Raw genomic sequence first — 12,005 nt, forward strand, 5'->3', positions numbered from 1 at the left:
TTTATTGGTCCTGAGTCAAAGCAGTAACTGTAGGGTTCCCCAGCTTGGCACAAAGCCTTTATGATGTTCCTTTTCACTGCTATGGAGACAGAGTGGAGGCAAATGTCCCTAAATTATACTTTCATCTCCTTCTTCTCCTACTTGTATCTTGTTGTAACGCTTCACCCATTCTTCTCCTTGTTGTGCCTCTCCTCCTCAGCTGTCTCTACAGCTGCCTGCCTGCCTGTGACTGTCCCTCTCTCAGCCTTTGGAGAAGGTTCAAACCAGACACACTGTACTTACTCTTCATCTCTCTCCCTTTCTTTCTATCTCTATCTCTGCTCACCCCTCAGTTACAAACCAGCCTGAACACGGAAAGACAACAGAGGCAGCAGATCCAGGATCAGCTGCACCATGCCAACAAAGAGATGGAGCGTCTGCAGTTGGAACTGACACATGTGCGTCGCACCACTGAAAAGAAGGTAATTGGTTTCTTCCTCAAGGTCTATATTTAAATATTAAATTATAAATTCTTGCAAAACCTTGCTTGTCCAGCTTTGCTGTTTTATTGTAACACTTGCACATTTGACTCCCCTGTTGTTGGCCATGTATTGTTGACACTGATACATTATCAGCGAGTTCGCTTGCTTACAAGGTCAAGAAACATTTTCTACACAAAGTGGACAATGTCAGGAAAAATGGTTAAATTGAAAATATGCGATTTCTACAGGATGGAGATGAAATATAATATTCACATTAATGCAATGCAGTGTCTTTCCCCACAATGGGGCTGATAAGAAGGTTCGCTCAGGTGAGGGATTCATTTAAATATTCAATTTTCAAATGTAATATTCACTGTGACAGGCATTGTCTATTATTACAATGGTGCTGATAATAAGGTTTTAGATAATGGGTAATGGGATGTTCTGATATTTAGAGCCTTATTAAAAACACACACTTTTGATGAAGACAGACTTGACAAAAATTTTGATTATTCTGCTAAAATGGCCTTTTTTTCAGCCAGAACTACAGAAAAACTCAAAAATCTCATATTGATTTTTAGCCTTTTTTATCTTCTGTTCTTTCTGTGATGTACCAAAAACATATGTTAGTGCTTAGTGGTTTGTATTTAACCTTCAATTAACCAGGGTGGAAAAGATACATTTTACTAAACCATTGGTGAATTAAGGGCATGGATTTGTAAAAAAAAAAAAGGGAAGTAGCACATGAGGTTTAGTCCTTTTCACTGGCAAGTCTCTTCACTGACAATACACATTTCTGAATACTTTTGGGGTTAGAGTTAAGGTCACTATTTTGTCACTATTTTGTTGGCTATTGTTACAACAGTCACCCATTGCACATTTAAAAGTCCTCATGCTCTATAGCTCATGTTATATGACAGTGGCTTTGGTACTGTAAAATAACCTATTTTAACTGAACTTTTTAGAGCATATTTTTGACCTCTTGTAAGCAAACTGTTGCACTGGGATTTCACAAGTCTTGTAGGATGAGGTATTATCAAATAATAATACTGTGAGATATTGGTCAAATGTTTGTTTGTGCATGTGTGTTTTGTTGTGGATGTACAGTGTATACTATTAGCTATACTGTATGTCTGTGTGGGTGTGTGCACATGTGTATATGTGTGTGTGAGGTTGTGTCTTTCATGTTTGGATTGGTTAAGTCAACGGATGGACCATTACACTCTGTCCAGGGATCTGGTTTCTGCTCCACATCTGGCCCTGCTTAATGCACCAAAACTGTTCTTTCTCTGATCTATTACAAGCTCTCTCTCGCACACACACCCACACATGGACACACACTTATAGCTTTGCATTCACTCATGCACACTTCATTCCGTCATTGTATGGACAGTAGTAGTAGGTGTGTGTAAAAGAGAATGAGTGTGCCTGCTCCCACTTGAATATAAGAGATGAGAGGACTTTGTGTTAAGTATTTTCCTCTGCAGCTCCGAATGTCCTAACATTAGCACAGCTGAACAAATACTGTCAACACTCTCTCCTTCATACGAAATGTACTCTTCACTCTCGATTCACTCTCCCTCTTACTCTCTCGCCCTCTCACTTAGACTTCTTTGCTCAGAAGAATAGGAAAGAGGTTTGCCTTTTTACTGTAGAGAATGAGTTGTCCACTCACTTTTTATGTTTTTTTTAAAATCTAATCACTGAAATTGCTGGGAAGTAAACAGAGAACATGGAGTAGAGAGAGGAAGCACTGGTCTGACCTGAGTCCTGGGGATTATAGAGGCCAACCACTTGATCACTCAACAGCAATATCTTTGGGCATAGGTTGACATTTCTTTATTTATAAGATCATTTAACGACATTTATCTAATCAGTGGTGTTGTTGTTCACATTTTACATGTGAACAACAGTACATTCAAATTGTTACCCTACATAGTTATATTATGATGTGGTGTGTACTGCTGGAAGTATTATGAAAGAATTTCATTAAATTCTGTTTTTTATTAGATTTTACTAATCAGTGCAAACATGTATCTGTAGTTGATATTTCCCCCCATGTTATCATTTGATAGCTAAAAGTTAAAATAATAATTGATGAAACACTGATTTTGATATTCAGAACATAGTCCAGTTACAATCAGCTCTTGACTGTTTTTGTGAAGAATACAACAAAAATGACACAGGATAAAATAAAAGCATATGTTTGTGCTTTTTTGCAAAAAAAATATTTTTAAGCACAATATACTCCTTAATGTCTTATTAATCCCTTATCCTTTATTTATCTTTACTTGTTCTCCATCTCTATCAGCAGTTCCCTTCATCTCACTAACTCATTCACATCACCATGCAAATGGCCAGATGTTGCTGTAGTTTTAACATGTGGTTAATGTGTTATACTGTTCCGAACTCCCCCATTGAGCAACTTGAAAGTAGCGAAGCCATTAACATGACAAGGGGCTTTGTCTCCGAGATGCTTCATCTTCTCAGAACCAAAAGTCACACGCACGGTTCTCTGGAGGCTCCTCTTTTAAATGTTCAGGTCATAAATGTACACAGGAGGGAGAAAAGGAAGGAATGAGTAAGACAGACAGATGGATTTAGTAGGAGAAACATGGAAAAAGGGCGAGAGATTGTAGAATGTGGGGAGGAAGGAAAGTCGAGATATGGGGAGATACCTCGGGATCCAGTGGGTGGAGGGTTCAATTCACAACAGATTGGGCTGCGGCCATGAGATCTGGGACAGTTATATCCCCAAATTTTGTTGCTGTTACATCTGATTGATCTCTCTGACCCATTGCAATCCTTTTTAAAATGTTTGATTCTGAATACACTAGTGGGAGCTGGTCAGTCACTCAAATCTGCATGGAGACCATTCAAAGCAAATAAAATTGTGCACGAGAGAAGAAAAAAAATACTGGAAGTATTGAGCATTTTTGCTCCATTTTGTTGTAGCAGGAGAGCTTGTTGTGTTACTCATTTTCAATTCTATGTGTTTATCAGCTGCAGCATGAAAACAAAATCTGTGAATGTTTGTTCAACTTATGTCCAATCACTTTATTTATTGTTAACACTTTGGAATAGTGTGTCTCCAGCTTCCCCAATGGGACTTCAGTTTAAAAAGTATGCACTCATAGTTCTTCTAAATAAAAGAATTTAAATAGCTGTGTTTGAATTCAGCCCCCCTTGTCTGTGAAATGGACAAGGGGGGCTGGGGGAGTGAGAAAGCAAACAAGAATGTAAGGAGACAGAAAGAGTGGTACAGTGGAAGGTAAGCAGTCTTGCGGAAGGTTGTTCGAGCCTTCAAGGTTGGACTTGGACAAACATTGGTCCTGCTCACAATGCTTTACAACCAGCAGAATAGCTTACTGATTTTTCTCTCTCCCTGCTGTCTCTCTTGATCTCGCTTATTGCTCATTTCTTTTTTCTTGCCTTGCCACTTCTCCCTTTCATCCCAATCGTCGCCACCCCCCATCCCCAACTGTTCAAATATTATTTCTCCCCTTCCTGTCGTCCTCTCCCCCCTTTTTTCTCCCTCTCTTTATCTTGTCATTGCCTGTCAGTAGGGATTCTATCTTGCGCTGAGTGTTGTGTGCGTGCGTATCTGTGAACACATTGAGACTGAGATACACTTAAGAGCTCATTGATTTAAAAATACCTTCGATATTGGAGGTCCCCTCCTGCAGATTCGTTCAGAAGCTTATCACACACACACATAGACATCCACGTAGAGATATGCATAAACCAAAGCTCCACTCCAAAGTTTCTCCTTAAACTTTGTGATTGACCTAGTTAGCGTTACGTTTTGACAAGTTGTCTGTTTTGACACGACATCCTCCAGTGTTTATCAACATCCATTCTGCCTATCACACGCTCACATTGGGAATTCACGCACATGCACACACACACACACACACACACACACACACACACACACACACACACACACACACAAAGATAAATCAAGCAAAGATTTAAAAACTGGCAGGAAGTGTTATGTTTGCTATGGGTAAGTGGGTAATGACTTGCATTTGTAACATGAATAAAAACACTCTGGTCTTTTTTTTTTGTGCGGGCAAATCTATTTGTTCTATTTTATCTGATGTCCATGGAATGCAAAACTCAACCTGTATTATTCCTGTCCAGGGTACTACCTATTTGTATGAGTCTGCAATTGTTTTCATAAGCACTTATTTGTGATTTAGCTACTATGTACAAGGCAGTGTGTATGCAGTGTTTTTTTCTCCCTCTCCTTGCCGTAGCTCAGGTTTAGTGTGTTTAGCGAGCCTGGCCGCTGACAGCCAGAGGTGAGAGGTCAAAGAGCCAAGTTAACTGCATCAATCCCCCTGGACAGTTACAAACGAGCCCTCAACTCTGGTCAAAACAATCCCTGGATCATGCAGGACGGACAGAAGGTGGGGAGGGATGGAGAAAGAGAGAGCGAGCATTTGACTCATTTGGCATGAAGGATTGTTATGTGTATATATAAATCGAAAGTGGAAACTTTGTCTGCATCAAATGTGTATACCAGTAATAAATGTGCAGTGCAAATTATACTATTATATATATATAAATTATACATATATATATGTATATATATACATACATATATATATACATATATATTTTTTTTTTTTACGTTGTGGAGTAAGACATAGCTGTGGTCTTATCCCTGTGTTATTAAGTATATACAGTAAATTAACTCACCTATATATTACAACAATCCTTACTTTTTTGGAGATGATCTGGTTCTTTTAACCTCTAAAAGCCTAAAGGAAAGCCTGAGCATCTGAAAACATTTTAGTCAGACATAACTGCTTACAAAAATATTCCAAAATACATTAGAAACCTATTTGGCTCAAAATAGACAGCACACAGTGGCAGATACCTGGTCATTTTGACTGACCTCAAACAGAGAAAAACCTTGACAAGATACAGACTCAGTGATCACAGACAGAAGAGATGAAGAAGTCAAAAACATTTCCCCAGCAAACTTGTGAGAAATCACACCCACATGAAAGCATGTACAGACATGCACACACAAACACACATTTGGCATAGAACTGATGTGGGTAATTAGGGAAGGTCACCAAGGAAACAGACAAACACAAGCAGTTGTCAGACATACTGTATACTCAGGAGAAGCATAAACAACCGTTTCTCTGTACGTAGCGTCATCTACCCACCGTCACCGTTACCTAAACACAAATATGAAAACTGGAATATTTCATCTTAAGTTTTGTAAACAACGACCTAAGTTCCCCTGTTTCCTGAGATACAGTTTGTGTTGCCAATGATTCAAGGAGAAATGATCCCTCACATAATGTTACTTTGTCACAATATCATCAAAAAGAGCATCTGTGTTTTGCAACTAAAAAAGCATCATCCAACGTCCTTAAACCATGAGAAATACTTTTTTGTTTTCCAGATTCAGAAGAGGGAGATTAAGATGTGCGCACTGGTGAAGGAGCTCACAGAGATTAAGAAGCAGCACTCTGAATGTCAGAAAGAGGTAAAAACAAAGGCTTCATTATTCACCAAACTGATTTTTTTATTGCTCGTGATTCATATTAATGTTAACTGTGTTAAAAGAACATTTAATTGTTGATTCCACTATCTAATTACTGTAGCTACTGTTGTATTTATTTGATAATGAAAACCAAATTAGAATAAATGTAATTATACTTTTCGTGTATTGTATGTTAGATAATGTTGAGTGGGTTTTGTGATCCTGGAATTAAGATTATTTTATTACTTTTACTTTACTTATTATCGTGTTATTTAGTTAATTAAGATTTTTTGTTGTGGTCCTAATGTGGGTGTTGTAAAATAGTGTGAGATTGTAGTACTGATTGAGTGGCTTGATTTTATTGCATATTTACCAGTTGCTCCGAAGAGAGGAGGCTTTGGAGAAACAGTGCGAGGAGAGGGATGAGCTGAGAGCCAAGATGGAGGACCGGAGCAGAGAGTTTGTCCACCTCAACCAGACCAAAGAGAGACTGGAGGCTGACTTGGCTGTGAGCCATGAGAAACTCCACACCTCGCACCTGGAGGTCCATCTCTCTCTGCCTCTGTGTGCATGTGTTCATGTTGTTTGCAACCAAATGTTTAACCAAAGGAACACAATGGGCTTAAATGCCAACATATGTAATTTATAGGAATTTACTGTATTTTCTGCGTGTTTAGGTTCGAAGCAGAGATCAGTTCATTCTGCAGTTAAGAGCTGAAATGAAGACAGCTGAACAAAAGCATCAAAGGACACAGGAACAGGTGCGGTGGCTTGTTTGTGGTTGTATGTTGATTTTTTGCTTTTCCTATCATTTATATCTATTTATGTCCTAATCATGGCTTTTCTGATTGTATTTCTTATTATCTGTTTTCTGATTATTTGTATGTGATAATATATTCAGGTTATAATATTGCAATTATGACAGATTTTTATAAAAGGTCATACTTGTCCATTTTAATATTGCACATTTTGCATTTTCCATCTGTGTTCCATGAGAAATAGTTTCTCAGGTTTGTTTCTGTTTTTTGGGTTTTAAATTTGTCTCAGGGGTTGAATTCATTTCTAGGTGGTACTACAAGGGTTTTAAACCTGTCTTACTATTTTTTGGTTTTTCCTTTCATATGCTGAGGCTAGGTTGAGTGAGCACCCTTGTGTTTTGTTTTTTTTCCTACAATGACCTGTTTTACACCCACAGAGTTGCACACATCCACTCGAGGGAAGTGCCCAAACCAGCAGCAGTCTTCTACTGTTGGCTACTGAGCAGCTCCATTAGAGTAGTGGGAGGCGTAGCACCTTGCTCAAAGGCTCCTCGAAAGTTGGAGCTAAGAAAAGGGGAATCGTTACTCATTCATGTCTGCTGTGCCCACATTTCCCCAGCTGGTCCTGAGACTAAACTGGGAAACTCTCTGACTCAAGCCTGATTCCCTCACTTTTAGGCTACTGCCACCCCCTCAATGTCTTTTCTGTCTGTCTGTGTGTACTTTGTATGCCTACATAACATTATCCATTTCCATCCTTTTTTAGTTTTCCTCTCTTTCTCTTTCTTCTTGCTCAGGTGGCAGCACTGGAGGGTGATGTAAGATATTTGAAACATAAGGTCAGAGGACACCAGGAAGAGGCCTGTCACTTAAGCGAAAAGGTTAGAGATATCGAACACCTTAAAGACCAGAAGGAGAAAGAACGACAGCAGCTACATGATCAGCTCTGTATTAGTCAGCAACAGGTAAGGAATAATTCTCTCCTCTATTCCTCACCTCTACATATCTCCACCTCCCCTACAGGTGAAATATCTGGTGAAACCTATAGATCAGTTGAACTCTGACCTGGAAGCTGTGAAACAGGCTCACAGGATTGATGTGGAACGCTGAAGCCAGAGGGGCGTTGTTTTTCACAGCCGATTGAAGCAGAACAATCCTGAGCTCAGCCAAATACAGAGCAGCCTGAAGGATCGAGAGTCAGAGGTCATGAAACTCAAGGACAGTTTAGTCAGCAGCACATAGAAGAGAGAGAGTATTTTGTGTGTTAGTTGTCAATCGGTTAAGCCATGATCCTACAGCAAAACAGTCTATGGTGTTAATCCAGTGGACAACCTAAAGAAAAATCTGATGCATTTATCCGTCTGAGTGCGAGTGATCTAAATCACAGTAGACAATCAAGCAGTCAGAGTCTTCTGCCAGGAACAACAAACTGACCAGTTTGCCACAGACAAGCTTTATTTTGTAGTCAACTTACATATATCCCCCTCTACATCATCTGAATTAACAAACAAGACAAGATGACCCCTCTGTTTGTCAACCTCTCACATCCAATTGGAACTAAACATGAATACAGAGAGGGAAGAGAGATCCAAAAAAAGAATAGGAGAATAACGTTATTATCAACTGAGGGTCGACTTGGGTAGTCATGTGACAGCCACAAATACTCAAATGGCAGGCCAAATAAGAGTCAAAGCGATGTGTTTTCTATCATATCTAATGAGGGTTGTTTGTTTCCCCAAAGCACAAGCTCCTGATTATGGTCACAAGAATGCCATGGTGTTCCCATTAAGCCTTGTTATAATGCCTTTCATCCAGCGACGGAAAGAAATTCTAAATCCACCATTAGTGTTTGGATTGTAGGGTAGTGAACATTAAAGGGAAAGAGATACTGTGACAGAGAGCAAGTAATATATACAGTTATAATAGGTAAAGTTGGCATATGACACCTTAGTTTATATTGTGTGTGTGTTTCATTTGTCTTTAAAACTGTTACCTTGGGTTACCTTAGGTAAAACATTCATTATCACACTCGAATAAAATGAAGTGTACATGGGTCATGAGTCAATGGTTTTAAACAGTCCACACACACACGCACATACACCTACACAGGTTGTTCAGTTTTTGACTCTAAAGTAGACAATGGAAGTTGATGGTGCCCCTATATCCTCTCCTCTCCTATCCTCTGGTTTGTGTCTCTTTCTTCCTTTGCATGAGCAAGTTTTCTACTCAGTAATGCTGCCTCCTACCCGGTGTTAGTCCTAGATGGGCACAGCTAATCCCTGGTTAAACCAAGCTGCGGTGAACCACTGAAATCTAACTAGTTGGCTGTCATTAGTTGTAAACCCTCATGTTCTGATCCAGATTACAGCGGGATTAACGTGGATGAACTCAAGCTGAGTGTTAGAGCGGGTTTAACTTTCTCAACCTCTCTGCTTGAAAGGTGAGCTACGGTAGGATTCCTTGTGTAACACCGGGATTAAGCCTGGTTTCACTTCCTGGGTTCCCCTTTTATTATAAGCAAGGTTACTGTAGAGCAGCACAGTATATTACACCATGTTAGACAAACTAGCATACATCTATTTTTTTAAGGCACAATGAGTCATGATGAAGCATCATGTCAAGTATCTTGTTTCACTGTTTGATTTTGTAGCATTATGATAATGATGATGGTGGTTGTTGCTGTAGTAGTTTCAGCATTTCTCTTAAGTTCATTCTTCTTCATGTGTGCATACATTAAAGCTTCCTACTACTTTATTTATCAGTTACTTGTAACACATTCAATAGGTAACACTTCACACTTTCACACTTGGCAGCTGTTCACTACATTTTCTCAAGAGCACCTATACATGAGGGGACTCAAAATGCTACTCTCCTTTAAAATGTAACAGTGCTTTGGCCACTACCAAACCTTCAGGCTACAGCTGTTCCACTTAAATAAAGTGCAAGGGTTTATTCTCTTCAGTATTTGTGCTTCATTTGGTTGTGTTTGCTTTCAGGTCGAGACATTTGAAGGGAAGCTAAAGAAGCAGGAGGTTGAGACAGAGCTTCTTCATCAGCAGCTTATAGGAGCCAAGGAGGAACTGAAAGATGCCAGTTTGCAAGCCCAGGAGCAGAAAGAAACTGTAGCAATTTTTAAACAAAAGTACACAGCAGCACTAGAGAAAGTGCATAGGGTGCAAGGGCAGGTTGAACTTTTGGAAGAGGAACTACAGTATTCACAGCAACAGGTAGGTCATAGTTTACAGTAAAACAGTATATTACCATTATTGCATTTTGCTTGCTCAGTGCCTCTGAGAGATTTCATCAGCTCTATACCTATTCTACATACATAGTCTACAATTTTTGTGTAACATGTCTACAGTCCTGTGAGTCAAATTCTGCCCCTGCCTTATTCACAATGTTTAATTGGCAGCTAAGAGAGTCCCAATTAGCAACTCATTCGGTGAAGGAAGAGCTAGCTGAGATGGTGCAGCGGTACCGGGAAAAGGTTGGCCAATGGGAGAGCTCACTGGAGGCTCTTGACCAGTTGACGGATGAGCTCCAGGCCAATCAGAATCTACTGAGGGAGAGTCAGCAAAAAGTGGACCATCTTAAATGCCTGATAGGATCCCTGCAGGAGCAGGTGGACACACTCAAACAGCAGGTAGGACAAACACATACACGTTACAGTAGCATATGTAGACGCAACAATAAGACAGGCATAAATCCAGACACATACACACATATAGCACACAGGTTGTGTTTTATTCCTTTGTAGAGATCCTGATTTGTTTGTATCAGTAATGACCAGTCCTGGCCTTTAGAGAGAGAGAGAGAGAGAGAGAGAGAGAGATTGGAATATTCCTTTTACTACAACATTTGAAACACCTGAAAACTGTGTGTTTCATTGTACAGGTTAACTCCTTATAATATTTCCATGTAACAATCAATAAGGCTGCTTCAGAGATGATCAGTAAAAACATACTGTAGGCAGGTGACATGATCAGACTGGTATCCATTGGGCACAGTCTTTCATTTCAAAATATAAAATATTTTTTAAGGATGCAGTTTTCATAGTTCTCAACAAGAAGATTTGGATTACATGTATGAGTGTTTAGGTAAGGTCAAATGGGGGCCTCTGTGTTCTTGCGTGTGCTCCCAGGTGCTTGATAGCTCCATTAATGTTGTGTATGTACGTGCATGGGTATATTCTTTTGTGTGCATGTGTCATTGTACACGTGTATGTGTGTGTGCAAGTGTGCGTTTGTGCATGTGTGCACTGACGTGTGTCACTTAATCTTTTCTCCTTTTTCTTTCTGTTTTATATTTACTACGTCAGGCAACAAATGAATCATCTTTATTACGGAGAAATTTAATTTGGATGAACTTAACTGCTGCCGCCAAGGTCAGACGGGCAGAATGTCATTTTAATCCAATCAACTTTAATCTGTTGGTTATAAAAGAGTTAGGCTGTTGAAGAATGGCTGTATCTCAGGCCCTTTATTACGCTGGCTAATGACTTTGATTGTGAGGCACCTATCAAGAGGTTAGGAGTTCTTATGGAGCTTCACATCCTGCTAATTCTCTACCTCATGCCCCTGTTGGGCTCAGCTAACCCTAAAATCACTAATGTCTTAACTCCCTGTTTACAAGAAAATCTAAATTGAAATGAAAAAAATGAATATAAAATCAACGTATTAATGTTATAGCATTTCATATTCGAGTGCAAATGGAAAAACAAGCGGAAATTTACATAGTAGCTTGAGTATATTATCTTAATGCTATCTCTGTTCTAGTTCATTTGTATTCTGACTAGGGAATATTTCACTAGAACGTAAAGATGGATACTAGAAGACAAGTCAAATGTCCCTCCTTTCCTACAAAGATGTCTACTTTTGAATTAGTTACATAATTTGCCTATATAAAGGACAGCAGCTAATAGACTAAGATTGAGGGTAGTGATACAACAGCAGTACATTTAGAAAACACAATGAGCTACATGGTACTTTTATAATATTCCTTTGTAATTAAGAAAACAATGCAAGATCTTTAGGTACTATTGCCTATTTTAGTTTCTCACACTAGATTCACTTGTTAATGTTATGCTAGCTGTGTTGGAGTTTGTCAACTGTGCTTGGAACATCAAGGCCATGTGTCTCTATGCTCTGTGGTGCAACAAATCAATTCATAAATGAGTGTAATACATAATGATGTGTTTCCTTAATGGCACATCAGTGTCATTGTCATTTGTTAGTAAACCAAAATGCATATAATCTGTTGAAATACAATTAATTACAA

At 39.2% G+C, this 12,005-nt stretch overlaps 1 protein-coding gene across 14 annotated transcripts in view; it reads left to right on the forward strand.

The window, feature by feature from the left end:
- Positions 1–12,005, forward strand: part of LOC122866771 (golgin subfamily A member 6-like protein 22) — a 147,932-nt gene that overhangs the window by 46,017 nt on the left and 89,910 nt on the right. For all 14 annotated transcript variants that reach the window (XR_006375807.1, XR_006375805.1, XR_006375806.1 and 11 more), the window contains 7 exons: positions 333–461; positions 5,890–5,973; positions 6,347–6,514; positions 6,648–6,731; positions 7,526–7,693; positions 9,725–9,955; positions 10,141–10,371. Coding sequence is in view for 11 of the 14 variants with exons in the window: in XM_044176859.1 (XP_044032794.1) it covers positions 333–461; positions 5,890–5,973; positions 6,347–6,514; positions 6,648–6,731; positions 7,526–7,693; positions 9,725–9,955; positions 10,141–10,371 (1,095 nt within the window). In the remaining 3 variants the exon portion in view is untranslated. The remainder of the gene's footprint in view (positions 1–332; positions 462–5,889; positions 5,974–6,346; positions 6,515–6,647; positions 6,732–7,525; positions 7,694–9,724; positions 9,956–10,140; positions 10,372–12,005) is intronic.

This window comes from Siniperca chuatsi, linkage group LG19 (assembly GCF_020085105.1).
Source record: "Siniperca chuatsi isolate FFG_IHB_CAS linkage group LG19, ASM2008510v1, whole genome shotgun sequence".
Lineage (NCBI taxonomy): Eukaryota > Metazoa > Chordata > Actinopteri > Centrarchiformes > Sinipercidae > Siniperca > Siniperca chuatsi.